Source organism: Balaenoptera ricei, chromosome 7 (assembly GCF_028023285.1).
Source record: "Balaenoptera ricei isolate mBalRic1 chromosome 7, mBalRic1.hap2, whole genome shotgun sequence".
NCBI lineage: Eukaryota > Metazoa > Chordata > Mammalia > Artiodactyla > Balaenopteridae > Balaenoptera > Balaenoptera ricei.
This window is the reverse complement of record NC_082645.1, coordinates 70,693,921-70,711,804: the sequence shown is the minus strand read 5'-3', so window position 1 is coordinate 70,711,804 and position 17,884 is coordinate 70,693,921. Positions and strand designations below refer to the sequence as shown.

The 17,884-nt window shown below is 33.9% G+C and overlaps 1 protein-coding gene across 1 annotated transcript in view; it reads left to right on the top strand.

Annotated features, from left to right (window-relative positions):
* The window catches only part of NCKAP1 (NCK associated protein 1), a 95,406-nt gene that overhangs the window by 31,276 nt on the left and 46,246 nt on the right, over positions 1 to 17,884 (top strand). Inside the window, exons 3-10 of the mRNA XM_059928282.1 lie at positions 3,461 to 3,553; positions 3,754 to 3,810; positions 4,540 to 4,682; positions 4,770 to 4,860; positions 7,442 to 7,579; positions 8,405 to 8,453; positions 12,686 to 12,842; positions 15,485 to 15,541. Of these exons, the coding sequence (XP_059784265.1) occupies positions 3,461 to 3,553; positions 3,754 to 3,810; positions 4,540 to 4,682; positions 4,770 to 4,860; positions 7,442 to 7,579; positions 8,405 to 8,453; positions 12,686 to 12,842; positions 15,485 to 15,541 (785 nt within the window). The remainder of the gene's footprint in view (positions 1 to 3,460; positions 3,554 to 3,753; positions 3,811 to 4,539; positions 4,683 to 4,769; positions 4,861 to 7,441; positions 7,580 to 8,404; positions 8,454 to 12,685; positions 12,843 to 15,484; positions 15,542 to 17,884) is intronic.

The window sequence follows — 17,884 nt, the reverse complement described above, 5'->3', positions numbered from 1 at the left end:
CAATCTATTACTGATCTGTATTCTTAAACCATTTCCTACTTTTTATTTACTATAAAACAAAGAGATAATGGGGAAAAAAAAACTTGTTCTGGATGTTGAACCTAGAAGTTAAATACTTTTTGGTAGTGTCTGCTCTACTTCACTTTAAAAACTAAAATGGAGCATTTTTTGCAGTTGAAGCCCAGGAGTTGTAGACACTTTTATTCTTTGTTGTTATAGTTGAACTTTCATGCAGAGCTTTATGGAATTTATTTTCATTAAATAGGAAACATAATTGTAACTATATGTAGAGATGTTGAGGGGATTTTGTGAAATACTTGTATGTTATTTGGAACACTGCCTGGCAAAGAGAGCATGCTCAGTTAATATCAGCTCTTATTAGAAGTACTATGAGTAGTATTGGGATTATTTAAAACAGCTTTATTTTTGCTTATTTTGGAGAAGTGGTCTGTGAACATCTTCTGTTATTCACTTAATATTTAATGAGCAGCTTCTGGGTGCCAGGCACTGTAAAGTGTTCTCATGTATATTATCTTGGCTAAACTGCCCACATTAGCTCCCAGTTTGATAATGAGGGTATTAGACTCTGAGAGGTTGAGTCATTTAGCCGTGATTTCACAGTAAGAGGTGGGTGTCACTTGCTAAAACATGTCATCTGATGCTGACATATAAAGGTCTTTTAAAATTGTCCTAATCACTCATCTGATAGATGTTTATATTGTGTACTTCTTTATGTGCAGAGCTGTATGATATGGGCTGTGGAGTTTGATACACTGTCTCATAGTGTTGGAGGTAACTGATATAAAGTAGAAAATGATATTATTATAAATTATACACATTTAGAGGAGGGAGATGTTATTTGCATTGAGGGAAAAAGTTCAATCAGGGATGTTTTCTTGAAAGTCAACATTTAAATTGAGTAGTTTAGGAGTAGTAGGATTTGGACATACATGAGTGGTGGAATTTGGACATCTCAAGAGAAGAAACAGTAAAGAAAACATGAGATGTGTATAGAAAATAGTGAATAGTTTGTTTTGGGTACTGTGTGTAGTGTGTGAATGGATGTAGGGGAAATTTAGATTGGAATGGTAAATTAGGACCAAATTATGTAGGGTCTTAAAAACTTGAGTAGTTATTTTGAATTCAGATATCCATTAGTTCAGTAAATTTGTTTTATCCAGTGTAGAGGCTAGTTACATACAATTTGGGGGGAAATAAAATTGAATGAGAAATTGAGACCATAATGAGATTTTACTATTAAAAAGGAAGATGGGGGGCATGTGGAATGGTAGAAAGAACACTTTATTAGGAGCATGGATATGAAATTTCTAATCCTGGCCTTGTCATGTTAAGTAGTTATATAACCTTGGGAAGATTCTTTTAAGTTCTGTGAGCATTAGCTTCTTAATATGCAAAATGAGAATTTTTTTTAAAAATTTTATTTATTTGTTTTTGGCTGCGTTGGGTCTTTGTTGCTGAGTGTGGGCTTTCTCTAGTTGCGGTGAGCGGTGGCTACTCTTCGTTGCGGTGCGCGGGCTTCTCATTGCGGTGGCTTCTCTTGTTGTGGAATACAGGCTCTAGGCACGCGGGCTCAGTAGTTGTGGCGCATGGGCTTAGTTGCTCCGTGGCATGTGGGATCTTCCCGGACCAGGGCTCGAACCCGTGTCCCCTGCATTGGCAGGCAGATTCTTAACCACTGCGCCACCAGGGAAGTCCCGCAAAATAAGAATTTGTATAAAAGATCCTTAAGGCCCATAATAAGATGGTGACTGTGTCATTTTTTTATCCAAACTAGGACACTGAAATTGAAAGGAGGCGCTATTAATAATTAACCCAGTAGCAACCAAATTATACTTTTGCTTTTTATCCTATTATATTATGAGTTTACTTTCACCTGTTACCTTGCAAAGTTCAAATTTAAAGTACTGAAAAGTAGGGGAAAGGATTAAGACATCAATTGTAAATATCTAATGTTATTGAACAGGGTAAAGGTAGTATAATCTGAGGAAACAGAATCATTTAAAAATGTGTCTGCTTGATGTTGTGAGTGGTAATGATTAAAAGTGTGCATATAAACATAGAATTGTTTTGAAACATATATTGTTCAAAATAAAGTCACCTACTCCCACAGATAAAGCTAGAACAGTTACATACGTCACTATAAGTATATATCTCAGTTTGCCTGGCATATAGGGGAAGTAGAGATACTTCGTTTATGCTTTTTTTAATGTCCTCAGGGACTGCCGTGTCTAGGGCACTTTATAATAGTTGGGTCTACCAGAATGCTGTGCTTGCTGTTTTTTAAATAGTCTTTTAATAGTTTTTTTAATCTCCTGATGTTATGCTCACTATTATAAATTTTCTGACTTATCATAATAGTTCAATACAATTATGTGTAGAAGCACCTCTCCCCCAACACTCCTGTGTAGGTGTAAGTATGAACTGATTGAGGGCCTCAAAACTGTATGGGCTTTGATAGCAAGTTTGATATTTTGAAGCACTTCCTCATATTTTCTGGTTTTCTCATGTTCTAGGTGAATTATTTTATATTTAATGTGCATTCAGATCACCTGGGTATCTTGTTAAATGGCAGATTCTGATTTGGTAGGTTTGAGGTGGGCCTGAGATTCTCCTCTTCTAACAGAAGTGGAAGTTTCTATTCTGTAGACTACATTCAGAGTATCAGATAGGTTCTAGATGTTTTTCTGGAATTCTGGCAGATGATGTTAAATATGGCTGGATTCTTTCAGAAATTATATTAATAGCTGTTTTAAAGAGAAAACTTAGGACTTTTGTAAATTTAATAATACAGTTGATTGAAACAATATTTGTCTTTTTTATTCACATTTCCTTCTTCATACGTTTACCAGTGTCTTAACTCTAGTTTTGCTTCTTTCTCATTTCTTTTTTGTTGTTTTGGTTTTTGCTTTTCTTTAATGTATTATTGTGTTTTGTGGATCTGGTCAGGGAACCGTTACTGTATTTTATGTTTGTATCTACATTTTATTTTGCATGCGTAACGTGGCTTTGCCTGGATGTTCTTTTTGGTAAGTTCCAAATTTATAAAGCATATTGTTTTTTGTAGTGTAAGTTACAGTGTTTTTCACCTTCTTTTCTACCACTTCTAGTAGTGTGGTCATGCTCATGAGTTGTTTTTAGTTTTTTTAAAGAGTTCATTTGATAATTATTTTTTCCTAACACTTTCCAATTTTCCTTAATAGTAGTGCACTTTGGTACTAATCTGCTTTGATTCGTTTTATAGCCTCACAATGTCAGTTGCTGGTCCCTATTAGCAGTTGCTGTCTCAAGTATATTGGTTTTTTAAAAGAGCCTTAATCATCTAGAAATATTGTCCTAAACGCTTGTGCTTCCATTTAGCAATCATAAAAGAAGATAGTTTGTAGTAAAACTAAATAATTTTGTTCTCAGTAAACAATGCATTCTAATTTTGTTTTCGCAGCAACAGCTTGCACAACTACAGAAAGAAAAATCAGAGATTCTGAAAAATCTGGCATTATATTACTTCACATTTGTAGATGTTATGGAATTTAAGGTATGTATTTTAATGTATAGAATTTAACATTTCAGAGATAGATTGATATTTGTTAATCATATAAATTGTTCTGTCACTTATAGATAATAAAATTAGAATTCTTCTAGAACAAAAATTCAAAATACATTTTATTTGTGTGTGTTTTCTGAATTTAGTAGTATTCGTATAGGTAAAAGGTTTAAATAAACTTTTATTTTCAGGACCATGTTTGTGAATTGCTGAATACTATTGATGTTTGCCAAGTCTTCTTTGATATTGTAAGTATTATTTTCAGAAAAATTTCCAATTTTTCTGTCTGTTTCTAGTAGAACCAAGGGGATCAAATGCTTTTCTTTAGAGAAAATATAAATGATTAGTATATAAAGTTTCAGCATTGTTAATTTGGCTTGTATTTTTTAAGGTAAGGAGTTATACTGTATTTTCACTTGTTTATTTGATTGTCATTGAATATAAATCTTGTACATATTCGGAAATAGTTGTTAATTTTAGTATTTATTTTAATAGGCCCAATTTTAAAAGGTTGCACAAGTAATCCTTTTCTCTCTAAAAAGCATACTTGATAAAATCTTTCTTAAGTCAATTTCTAGATATAGGAAGTCAAAGTGAAAAACGTCTCCACTGACTTAATGGTGAACCTATTTATCTATTTAATACTCCTTTTTTCTTGCTTGGTGAGATTTGCTTTCATGTTTATTATTTTTCTGGTTTTGGTTATTCTTTTAAACTGTTAGCAGTTTGAATAGGGTGATCACAGACTCTTTTTCATCCATAAAATTGTGTCACAAACACAAAACTATTATCTATAACTCCCAAATTTTAGGCATGTTTTTGGTGAAAGGACTTAGATAGAATTTCAGAAATGGGGATAAAACAAACAACTATAGAAAATTATTAGCTTTCAGTAGCTGCCATGAAGATTTTTGTGTGTGTGCTTAAAAGTTTGTGAAATAGGAAGGAGTTGAACTTAATGTTTTTTTTTTTCCTAGACTGTAAACTTTGATTTAACAAAGAACTACTTAGATTTGATCATAACATATACAACACTAATGATACTGCTGTCTCGAATTGAAGAAAGGAAGGCAATCATTGGATTATACAACTACGCTCATGAAATGACCCATGGAGCAAGGTAAACCTGCATTATAAAAATCTATGTGAAATTCCCAGTTAATTTTATGGCTTACAACTCAGTGATATTTGATATGTCTGTTTTAAGTGACCGAGAATACCCACGTCTTGGTCAGATGATTGTGGATTATGAAAACCCTTTAAAGAAGATGATGGAAGAATTTGTACCCCATAGCAAGGTAAGAGCTGGTTTTTAGGGGTGCTTCAAAAGGCATATGAGATAGCTTAAGGGTGGATAGTTAGAGTGATAAACTACTTTTAAGAAAGAAAATTATAATGAGATGTGAATAATAGTTATGCATGGTTTTATCTAATTGTGAACCAGAGAACTCATTAATTAGGTTCAGAATAGTGAATAGAGACTCAGGAATATATTGATCCATTGTAGTTTTTAGGTTCAGTATAGTGTATAGAGATAGTGAAGTTTAGTATTTGAGAATGTCTATACTCGTATCAGATTGCTTGGGTTCTAATCCCAACTCTGCCAATTACAGTGTAATATTGGGCAAGTTACTTAACCAACTTCAGTGTACCTCAGTTTTCTTACCTGTAAAAGTGCAGTATTAAATGAGTTACTTTGTAAAGAGTATTTAGGTACATAGTATTTAATAAATTTTAGCTATATTATTATAATATAGCCTCTTAATGAGAGAAATATTACAGGAGTTTTGTGATAATTTGGCATGTCTTTTATGGTATATTAAAAAAATAGTTCTTAATGAAATAGTTTTGGTTTAGAGTCTTGCCTTTATGGCTTCTCTGAGGGAGGGCTAGTTCCTAAGCACATCAAGGAAATTTACAGGTATCCTCATTATTTATAGATAAGGAAATTGAGGACTGGAGAAGTGATATGATGAAGTAAGCTATTTGGTAGCAATAGTGGCAAAACTAGAGCTAAAACCCAGGATATTAGAATCTTGGCCCATTGTTCTCTTTGAATGATGAGAGTTAGACTTTTTTTTTTTTAATTTATTTATTTGTTTTATTTTTGGCTGCACTGGGTCTTTGTTGCTGTGCGCGGGCTTTCTCTAGTTGCGAGTGGGGGCTACTCTTCGTTGTGGTGTGCAGGCTTCTCATTGTGGTGGCTTCTCTTGTTGCGGAGCACGGGCTCTAGGCACACGGGCTTCAGTAGTTGTGGCACGCAGGCTCAGTAGTTGTGGCTCGCGGGCTCTAGAGCACAGGCTCAGTAGTTGTGGCGCACGGGCTTAGTTGTTCCATGGCATGTGGGATCTTCCTGGACCAGGGCTCGAACCCATGTCCCCTGTCTTGGCAGGAGGATTCTTAACCATTGTGCCACCAGGGAAGCCCGGAGTCAGACTTCTTAGTAATACAGTATTTTTTATGAATCTATGCTTTTTTTTTTTGACATACAGCTGACAGCAAGAATTTTCCTTCAGTTTTCTTACTCCCATGAAAATTCTGAAGATGCATTTCCGGTTTAATTTCTTTGCATAGCTGTATTATACCTACAAATTTTTGTAGGTTTAATGTCTTGGAGTTAGTTGAATCATTAGTTTGAAAGAGGCTAGTAGATGACATCAGTTTTGAAGTAAAAATCAGCATTGTAGATGAAAGTGTCAGGATTCCTCAAAGTGCTGAGCAGATCATTGTTGTCTGTCTCTCTGATTTTGATAGTCCTTTTTCCTCACCTAGAAATGTCTTCCCTACTCCTTTCCTATCTTTTCTCTGGATCTGTTTCTAACTTCTTGCCAATCATGTATGGCCTTGTTTTTAGTTAGCCACTTCAGATTTGGTTCTTTTCCCAGTTAGATGATGAAAATTTCTTTTAAAGGCTGTTGGATCTCTATTTAAGTTCTCCATAGCCATTAGCATATATTAGACAATTAATAATTACTTGAGGAGAATTGTCCATTTGGATTAGACCAGTTTTCTCCTAATCTTGATTTTTCCAATGTTCTGTGATATCTCAGGGTTTTGATAGAAAGGCCATCATGTATTTGCTAGGATTTGTTAAAATTCAGTTAATTTAATTTAAAAAGCTATTCTGAATAACTTGGTGGAGTGTGATAAGAACAGATTCCTGGGCTTTACTCCCAGAGGTTCTGGTTCAGGCAGAGCCCTGGATTCTCTTTTTCTGAACAAACTTCCCTGGCAATTTATATGCAGCCAGATTAAAGAACCACTCGTACAGAATTTTTAGGAAGGAGGGATGAATAGCAAAGAATAGTTAAAAGCAAGCAAGAATCAGATGAGATGAAAAATTAAATACCTTGATGATAAAGCTGTAATTAATAGACCAAATGACAAGTAGAAGTTAAGTAATTTATTAAGATAAAGTACAATGGGTTATTTTTAGAAGGCATTCTTTGAAGAAATATGAAACATGTTGAGCTGTATTAACACTTAGTCATGTAACCCTAATGTCTTTTTCTTTCAGTGAGAGCTATTGAGTAGAAAGTGATGCACAAAATGATGACCCTAGACTCTCTACCCTTTTTGAAATAAAGATCTCAAGATTGCCAAACATTTTCACCTTAAGAAAGTAACATGATTTCTTGAGCTAAGCTTTTGCTGAGGAATGCAGAATCTATGTAGCTTCATGAAGTTAAAAAAAAAAAAATCTAGAGGAGGATAACTGGAACCCACCTCAAATATTATACGGAGCGTAGTTGTAATTAGGCTCTTGTTGTTTTACGATGATACAGTTAGAAACACACAGCAGTTGTAGCTGGAATTTAAATGGAAATTGAAAAAAAAAACCATTTTATTCCTCAACTTTCTTTTTTTCTATTTAATTAGTCTCTTTCAGATGCACTGATTTCTCTTCAGATGGTGTATCCACGAAGGAATCTTTCAGCTGACCAGTGGAGAAATGCTCAATTATTGAGTCTCATCAGTGCACCCAGTACAATGCTTAACCCTGCACAGTCTGACACTGTATGGTTCTGTATTTTCTTTTTTGAATGAAAATAGTAAAGTTGATTTTTTAAAAAAAATGTCAGTTAAGCAGTGCTATTGCAGTTTTTCTTCTAATTAGTATTAGCCTGTCAGTGAAGTTTATTTATTGTAAAATGCTCAGTATTTAAATCATACCATTTAGTTTTTGTATTTCTAGATTCTGATGCTAAGTTAGTAAAATTAGTAGTATGAGTATTTTCTTTTAAGGTTTAAAAATTTGCTTTGCCTTATTATGGTAGAAAATTTGGAAGATTCAGAAAATTATAAAGAAGAAAACAAAAATCATCCCAAATCTCACCAACTAGAGAAAATCGCTATTGTATTCTGTTACATTTCTTTTCAAGCTTTTTTCTGTGTATATGAACATAGATGTTATGCATATGGAGAATACACACACATAATTACTGATTTGGGTGAGACAGTGAACATCGAGGTACATAAATCTTTTCTTTAACTTGACTAAAATTTTATCCTTTGGAATACTGCAAACTCTGCAATAGACTTGGGAAATTTGGAAGTAGTCATTTACCAGATTGAACACAATTTAGCAACAGTGTTTTTTAAAGAGAGGTTTCAGGGTGTGTAAATGTGAAAGAGGCACAGCTTTCATTGTCCTTTATGGACTGCAAGTATAAATATAGGTTATAAAACTTTCATCCAACTTTTCAAATATGTTGTGGTGGTATATGAACCAAGAGTTGAGTAGTCAGACTTCTCAGGAGGAAGAGAAGGAGGAGTAACTCAGTACAGAATATTTTTTTAAGAATTTCTTTAAGCCACAAATTTATATTTTCTCTTTTTAAGATGCCTTGCGAATATCTCTCTTTGGATGCCATGGAAAAATGGATTATCTGTAAGTAAAATTGGTTAGTTTTTGATTACCCCTCACGTTTACATTTTAGAGAAAAATAACAAGTAACATGTATTACTTTTGTGCCAAGCACTGTGCTAAGCCTTCTATGTACATTACCTTATTCAATCCTTATACTCACCCTGTTAGGGTAGATGGTCTTTTTTACAGATGAGGAATCTAAAGTTTAGTCCACACAGCTAGTAAGTGACAAAGACAAAGAACCCACACTAAATCCAAGGCTGATGGTCTACGTTATATTCCCTCTCAACACGGCCATCCAAACTAAATTTTTATTTTATTTTTAATGATTTTCTTCATATTGCATTTATTCAGTTAAGGTTTTTGGTCTTAATTTACTTTAGTATATGTAATAGATGACTCATATGTTTGCATGGGAGATAAAATTACTTGTTTGCACTCCTAGGAAGTCCACAAACTATGGGAGAAATAGACACACAGATATAATATAAATGAGAATTGCTATAATATAATTTTTTCTACCACCCCAGGTCCACTGGCAGAGGGGAATAATTTTGAGCAGTTTGTGCTTTTTAGTTCTTATAAAATAAGATTTTAATAAAATAAATTTGTCTCTTAATTTATTAATATTTAGGTACTATTTGATGACTTTTTATTATACTGTTTCTAAAACTGGTGAAGGACCAATTTTTCTTTTTTAGTGATTTTTATTTTTTTTTTTTTTTTTATTTTTTTTTTTATAAATTTATTTATTTTATTTATTTATTTTTGGCTGTGTTGGGTCTTCGTTGCTGTGTGCGGGCTTTCTCTAGTTGCGGCGAGCGGGGGCTACTCTTCATTGCGGTGCGCAGGCTTCTCATTGTGGTGGCTTCTCTTGTTGTGGAGCACGGGCTCCAGGCGCATGGGCTTCAGTAGTTGTGGCACTTGGGCTCAGTAGTTGTGGCTCACGGGCTCTAGAGCGCAGGCTCAGTAGCTGTGGCGCACGAGCTTAGTTGCTCTGCGGCATGTGGGATCTTCCCGGACCAGGGCTCGAACCCGTGTCCCCTGCATTGGCAGGCGGATTCTTAACCACTGCGCCACCAGGGAAGCCCTTTAGTGATTTTTAGATTGATACTTTTATAAAATACAGTGGAACTGAATTATTGGAATTATCAGAAATAAAGTAATAAGCAAAGACAAAATAAAAGCCCACATTTTAATTATTAGATTCAATTTAATCTAACAATTTGATTGTTATTAGGTTTCTACTTATAAATTGCTGTCAATGAAAAGTTTTCTAAATGAAAGTTTCTAAATACTCTCAGTTCTCTACTTAATCTCAATATGCACTGGCAGTTTGAGTAGCACTGTTATTAGTATGAAAGAGGAAGAATTTAGCACATACTCCCTGCCCTTAGCCATTTTTATTAATTATAATTTTTATGTTGATCAGGTTTGGATGTTTATATTTTCTTTTATAATGGTAGTTAAGGTTTTCGTGCTTTGTTGATTTAAAAACACAACTTTCAGAGTATTGATTTTGCTCAAAAGTGTGGTGATCCTTGACTGTTTTATGTTTATGGATGTGTGGATAAAGAACTAGTGTGATTAGTAGAGTTAGGTGGCATGAGTGACCTCTAGCGTTAAATAGGACTGTTTCCCCCCAGTCTTTACCTTAAAAGGGAATGCTGAATGCAGGCTTTGTGTAATGAGCAGGGATGTGAGTCAGAAGGCAGACTACCCTAAGGGGAGGATACCTGGGCATGGAAAAGGCAAACAGATTTGGGATAACCACAATTGCCAAAAGTAAGGAATGTTTACTCAGTTTTGCTGCTTTCATTTATTTGAGCCTTGAGTAGAATTAATAGAATTAGGTCAAACTGTGCACTTCTCTTTTTGACACCAATTCCCACACTAGGACTTTCTATAGAAGATGGTCTACTTTCTTTAGAGCTTTGCTCTACATTAGTTCAAAGGCTAGCAACATCACCTAGGAACTTGTTAGATATGCAGAATATTGATCTCTACCCTAGACCTACTGAATGAGAAACTCTGAATGGATCCCAGCAACCTGTGATTTAATACGCCTTCCCAGTGATCCTGCTAGAAAGCTAAAGTTTCAGAGTCACTGGTCTAGATTATAGCCTAGAACCAAGCATTGTTGAGGGTCTGGAATGTTGAGGACCCCGCTCTTTTGAATGCAGTTACACCATAACTTATCCTGATATTCTTTTCAGGGTCTGTTCTTACTCTATTAATTACACTAAGAGGACTCCTTGGGAAAGACCTCTTTTAAAATTGATAGTACAGTCTTTCTTTCTTCAAAGATTTTCTCCAACTTTCTTGTCTAGTATTGGTCTTCTATCTTGTTTTCTAATATTTTTATTGCTTAAAACAATTTTTTTTTCTGTCCTTTTTTTGGGACCTTAGTGGGGAAAGGAGGTTAATGTGTGCTTCAATTAATAAATTGTCTTCCTAATCTTGGGCTATTTTAAATTAATTTACCTTTTATTGATCTTATCATAAACAAATGAATATATCTTAATGTATAATGTGACCCATATCTTAAAAAAGTAAAATATACAGTAACCCATAATGAAACTGATAATATTCTCAGAGAAATTTTATTATCAACAACAATCTTGTGAATCTAAGTATACATTGAGGTACAAGGCACTAAGTGAAATTTCATTGTACTAAGGGGATTAGAGTATAAAAAGTCAGTACATGGGACTTCCCTGGTGGTACAGTGGTTAAGAATCCGCCTGCTAATGCAGGGGACATGGGTTCGAGCCCTGGTCCAGGAAGATTCCCACATGCCACGGAGCAACTAAGCCCGTGCGCCACAACTACTGAGCCTGCGCTCTAGAGCCCTTGAGCCACAACTTCTGAGCCCGCGTGCCGCAACTACTGAAGCCTGTGTGCCTAGAGTCCATGCTCTGCAATAAGAGAAGCCACTGCAGTGAGAAGCCCACACACCGCAACGAAGAGTAGCCCCCCGCTCGCTGCAACTAGAGAAAGCCCGTGCACAGCAATGAAGACCCAACGCAGCCAAAAATAAATACATAAATTTATTTTTTTAAAAAAGTCAGTACACGAGGCAAAAATTTTTACAAAGCTTTTCTTGAGGATTTTTAAAACTTTCATACAGTATGTTCTATTTCTTTGGTTACGTACTAGATCAAATAATTAGGCTTGCATTTAGGGACCCTGTTGTATGAAAAACATCTTAATATATTTCAGGAAATTTAAGGAAGTTCAATGTACTCCTGTATGTAGGACTCTCAATATATGCTTAAGAGTTAGCTTGCTTGTATAGTGACCCTTTAAAAGGAAGGTTGAGCTAAGAATAAAAGACAAGTGGCAAGTTCAATGTTAACGATTCAGGAGTTTAAAGATGGGAGTGACGATTGAGAATCAGAGGGAAATCTCACAGAAAATAGGATTGAATTTGTAACTGGCCAGTACGGTACCTACTTTATAATATGCACTCAGTAAATGTTGAAGGAATGAAAGATGAGGTTTTATGGCCTAGAATATAGAGCGCTAGGGAAGACATCAACAAACATACAGGATTACACATTTGTGTAGGATTTCTAAATTAGATGACAGAAGGTAAAAGATACTCAAATTCATATGATAGAGAGCAGCGTAATATATTGAAAGAATATTGGACTTTAAGGGTAACTGCTTGAAGCAAAGTCTAGCTCTAATACTTTATTAGTATAACTTTAGGCAAGTCATTGACCTTCATTTCTTCAATTATAAGAAAAGGATACCACTGGTTCTTTCTACACTATAGGATAATCATGTCAAAGAACTTATTTAGTAAAAACTATAATTTGCTATGAAAATGTGAGATGCTATTTAATTTCTTCTAGAGATTTAGAAGAGTAGATTAGCTTTCTTTATCAGTTTTTGTAACAACTGTAATGATTACTGTATTACGTGTAAATTGGTAGCTTCTGATCTCTGGCTTAAAGTATCTTTTACTCATTTTTTAAAACCACTTCCTTCTCAACCCAGAAGTGACATTTTCCCCCATTTCATCAGTATAGGTTCAAAGCACTGGTTTTGCAGAGTACAGAAAATTATTATTGAAAAAGAGAAATATTGCTGGCATCTTATGTGTATATGTATTATTAGCTGTCACTTAAAAGCCTCGGTTTAGTGATTTGTTAATGTTTCTTTACTTTTAAAAAGCTACCCTGTAACTGAAATAATCTAACTTTGGAATACTTTTATATTTGCACTTCTTTTTCATTTGTTTAAAGTTGGCTTTATTTTGTGCCATGGGATCCTAAATACTGATGCAACAGCACTGAACCTTTGGAAGCTAGCTCTTCAAAGTAGCTCTTGCCTCTCTCTCTTTCGGGATGAAGTTTTCCACATTCACAAAGCTGCGGAAGACTTATTCGTAAACATACGAGGGTATGGCATTTTCAATTATTTTGTCTTTTTTGGAGAAGAGTAGTGAGTGGAATATCTATTAAAGTTTTGGGGATAGAGAAGGATCATATTACACAAGAAGATATAGCCTGTACCAACTTACCAGTCACACCAAGTTGTTTTTAGCAATGATCCTGATATTTTTTACAGGTAATTTCACAGCTTAAAAAATCTAGTGTTCCTGCCCTTTCAAAATGTACATTCTAGGAGAAAGAAAATATGTACTGTTTTGCATATTGTAATATGGTTTTAGACATTACTAAAAGCACAATGTACATTTTAAGAGTTGAAATTTTTAGAAGTGCTATTTTAGAAGTGTATTTTAGAATATCTTGCATTTAGAAAAGTATATGAATCAATCAAAGACACGTCATTAAATTAATTATAACAAGTACAGAAGTCAGACACTGCAAAAAGGAAATCATGTTTCCTTATAATAAGGAAGTATTCTAAGTGATTCATTCCCTGTAACACAAATGATCCTCAAATTTGTTTTCTTGGAATTTTTAATGCCTGCATTTGTTGAACTCAGACTTGGTTATAAAATGCTTTGAAATTAGGAGCATCTAAAATATCCTGGGGTCCCCCGAACCTGAAAATATTGAATAATTGTGTTGGGTTTGTCAGCTTCATAGAAGTGAAATTTACCTACATTTATTTCATATCCAATTCAGTAATGTCCTAAAGAAATTGAGATTTTAAAAAATCTATTAGTTATTAAAATGTAAAGCTATGTCTAGTACTGACAGTTTAAGCCACTATACTGTCTCAAATTTTAGTGTGCATGTGAAGTACCCTGGGATGCGAATTAAAATCCAGGTTCCTGGGCATCACCTCTAATGTTCTATATCTCCTTTATCTGTATCTTAGAGAGATTAAAGAAATGCCCTTCCTCCCCCCCCCAGTAGTTTATTGAGGTAAATTTATGAACAGAAGAATGCATAAATTTTAGGTGTACAGCTCAACAAGTTTGCATATGAATACTCTTGGTGACCACTTAGATGAAGATACAGAGTATTTCCATTATCCCCAGAAAATTCTCTTGTGCCTCTTTCTGATCAGTACTGCCACCCCTGATCCCTCTCCCTCTAGCCTTCTCAAGTGATCACTGTTTTGATTTCTGTCACCATAAGTGATTCTGACATTCTCATGCAGGTAGTCTCTCAGTCATAGTACAAGAAACAGTGCCCTCTGTATTTTTCAACTCTTAGTTCACCTTTTATTTTATATGGTGGAGTACCTGGAAATATCCTGTGTCGTTGTGGGCTTTGTCATTTTCTGATTGATTCAGTTCAAAAATCCTGAAACTTATGTGATGTCTTAGCATACTGACATCCTCTCTGTGGAATTATATTTAAATATATGTAAACATTTAGAACCAGACAGTCTCCATATATTGAGTGAGCAGATGGTATATATGGTACAGATAAGTTTAATGGCATCATGAAACTGATTGTCTTTTTGTTACGCCTTTTTTTTTGTCCATGCCACACGGCTTTCAGGATCTTAGTTTCCTGACCAGGGATTGAACCTGGGCCCACGGCAGTGAAAGCACTGCATCCTAACCACTGGACTGCCCGGGAATTCCCTTGTTACGCAAATTTTTGTTAAATTTACCATTTAAGAATCTCTGTATTTAAAGTTGAAAAGTTTTAATTTTTTATTAAATCGTGAGTGATCGATCCAACTTAAAATGTGAATTATTATAGTAATTACAAGTCAGACCACAAGTATAAAAGCTCATTATTTATACAGGTCAGTGATTACAGAATTAGTGTATTTTGGACATTTCCCTAAAGAACACAGAAATCTTAGCGTACTTAATTTTGAAGTTGAAGTTCTTGGTCTAAGTGGTTTTAGCCAGGTGGTCAGGAAGATAATTTTTCTTTAACATTTTAGGAATTTTGAGTTTTTGCGTTTACTAGTAAGGAAATTAACATGTATTTATTAGCGTTTATTTTTCAGATGGCACCTTTAAACTGTTTGATGTTGGTGTTCGGTTCCTTTTATTTAAATGTTTTTAATTTGAAAAAAAAAGTGTTTTTTTAAAAATGGTGAGTAAAAATCACCCATAATTCTGTTCCTTAAAATGATTTAAAGTAGTCAAATGCTTTCCTGCCCCAGTTTTCTCCACCACAAAAGCCGTATTCCCAAACAGTCACTAGTATTGATCACTAGTATATGTCCTTTGAGAAATTTTTTTATGGTTACGAGATGGCATAAAAAGTCAGAAGTGATAAAAAGCCAGAAGTAATAGCTTTGTCAGCACTTCCAATTTTTGGAAATCACTGCTAATTATATCAGAAGTATAATTTTAATGTCTCTATTGGGGGTTTAAGGAAGTGTATTTAATAAAATAAAAATCTGCATGGTAAATTTTAATTTTATTACTGGATTTTAATATAATATGAGATTTATTTTTCTAGGAAGAGTTGATTGGATACTTAAGGTGCTAGAAAAGGATGTGGATAGACTTCTTCCATGTATTTCCAGTTTGAAGGCCAGTTTTTCTTGTTGATAATAAGACATTTTTAATTGACTAGTATCTGACTAACTTATTTTTACTGTTATTGACCAAATTAAGTTTAACATATTTCCTTTTTTTTTTTTTTTTTTGCTCATAGCTATAATAAGCGTATTAATGACATAAGAGAATGCAAAGAGGCAGCCGTGTCACATGCGTAAGTAGTTCTAACTTACCTGTGGAACTTTTAATCAGGAATTCCTTTATTAAAGCATTATTTTGTTGAAGTGAGTGCAGATTAATGGTGTGTAAGATATGGTCATAGAAGTGAAGGACTTTCAACCAATGAGGAATAAGTTTATAACCTCTGTATCTGTACCAGAGTACAGTGTATTAACACCAACACCTCTGTATTGGTGTTAATGCAGACAGATTTTAAATATTTTTGAATTGTTTTTAAAAATGCTCTAAGGAATACCATACAGAGGACTTTATTTTGGTATCATTCAGTTCTCTTATTGCCACTATGCTTTGGTGCCAGTATTTTGCAAGTTATGATGATTTTTATGATACTTCATGAAAATTGACATATCTTTACACTCTCCCAAATAATATTTACTTTTCAAAGTATGTTAATCCCATACCTTTCCCAAATTTTAGTAAATATATTTTATTAGTAAATATATAGATAACTTAAATTAGAAATTAATGTATTTAAGATGTTTGAACAACTTTTCAATTTTCTCATGAATAATTTGATATTTCATTTAATTGTTATATATGATATACTTATATAGAATAGTTTCTCCTGTAAGTCTAGGTAATGTAGAGATAACATCTGATCCATCAGTATTTCTATAAGGCAGAGAAAAGATAAGCACCATTAGTCACAGGTAAAAATATAAAACCACAAGAAGTTTTAGAATTTAGGTTTAGGCTGTAAAATGGATATTGGGAATTTAAATCATCTTTATTCATTGCTAACTGTAGTATATTATTTCCCGTGCATTTTTTTCACTTGAATAAAGTGCTTATATTATTATAAAATCATTCTCTAGTACAAATAACATACTTTGGAGCGTGTTAGAATTTCTTTCCTGACCTACATAAAATATGATTATGATTTATTCATGTGTTAGACCCTAGGCAGATATATGGTGTCTCAGCTATCTTTTATAAAGATCTTTTAAAAGTAAGACATTTTGGATAAAGAAGATGTGGCTCATATATATATGATGGAATATTACGCAGCCATAAAAAGAAATGAAATGGAGGTATTTGTAATGAGGTGGATGGAGTTAGAGTCTGTCATAGAGAGTGAAGTAAGTCAGAAAGAGAAAAACAAATACAGTATGCTAACACATATATATGGAATCTAAGGGAAAAAAAATAAAGGTCATGAAGAACCTAGTGGCAAGACGGGAATAAAGACACAGACCTACTAGAGAATGGACTTGAGGATATGGGGAGGGGGAGGGGTGAAATGTGACAGGGTGAGAGAGTGTCATGGACATATATACACTACTAAATGTAAAATAGATAGCTAGTGGGAAGCAGCCTCATAGCACAGGGAGATCAGCTCGGTGCTTTGTGACCACCTAGAGGGGTGGGAGGGAGGGAGATGCAAGAGGGAAGAGATATGGGAACATATGTATATGTATAACTGATTGACTTCGTTATAAAGCAGAAACTAACACACCATTGTAAAGCAATTATACTTCAATAAAGATGTTTAAAAAAAAAAAAAGTAAGGCATTTTTATTCCCTTTATTTATTATATAAAACAGTTATAAATAGTAAGGAGTAGTAATTCTTATCCTTCATTAACACGTGCCATAGTACTCCATATTTTCTCTCGATGTTAATATTCCTTGCAGCGACCCTGTGTAGTAAAATAATCAAAACATTTGCCCACTTTCTTCTTAGATATTACACCAGATGAGTTTATTATTGTCAGTTAAAAGAGAGCTTGTCGTTAGAATTATACTGGCATTGTAAAGGTACTATATATTAGGCATCATGAAAGATGTATTTTTTGAGTCAGCTGTCATCATCCCTGCTTTATAGATGAGAAGCTGAAACTTAGAGAGGTGGAACCTAAGGTCACATAGGCAAAGATTGGGTTTTAATGTGTCTTCTAAAATTAATCTGTTGTGTCACAGCTTAATTTCTGGTGTTGCATATTTCTTCTATCAATACTTAGTTTGTTGGCATATGGTGTGTGTGTGGCCATTTATTTTTTGCAACTATCTAAATTTTAAAACTTTTTTGGAATGGTGTATATTTTGAATAGTATGAGGAGTTGGAATTTTTAGAATATTCTATGATTTTTTTTTCCTTGTTAGTGTGTGAGAATAAATTTTTCTAATTTGTATTTTATTTTTAAGATACCTAGTACATGAATATTTATAATTATCCTTTCCTCATCTTTCTGTTTTTGAACAGTAGCACCAAATAGATTTCATCCCAATACCTTAATTGAATATAGCTTTTATTTAGTCAGTTTTATATATTTAATAGGAATATACTTAATAAAGGAGGATATAGATTGTCAGATATT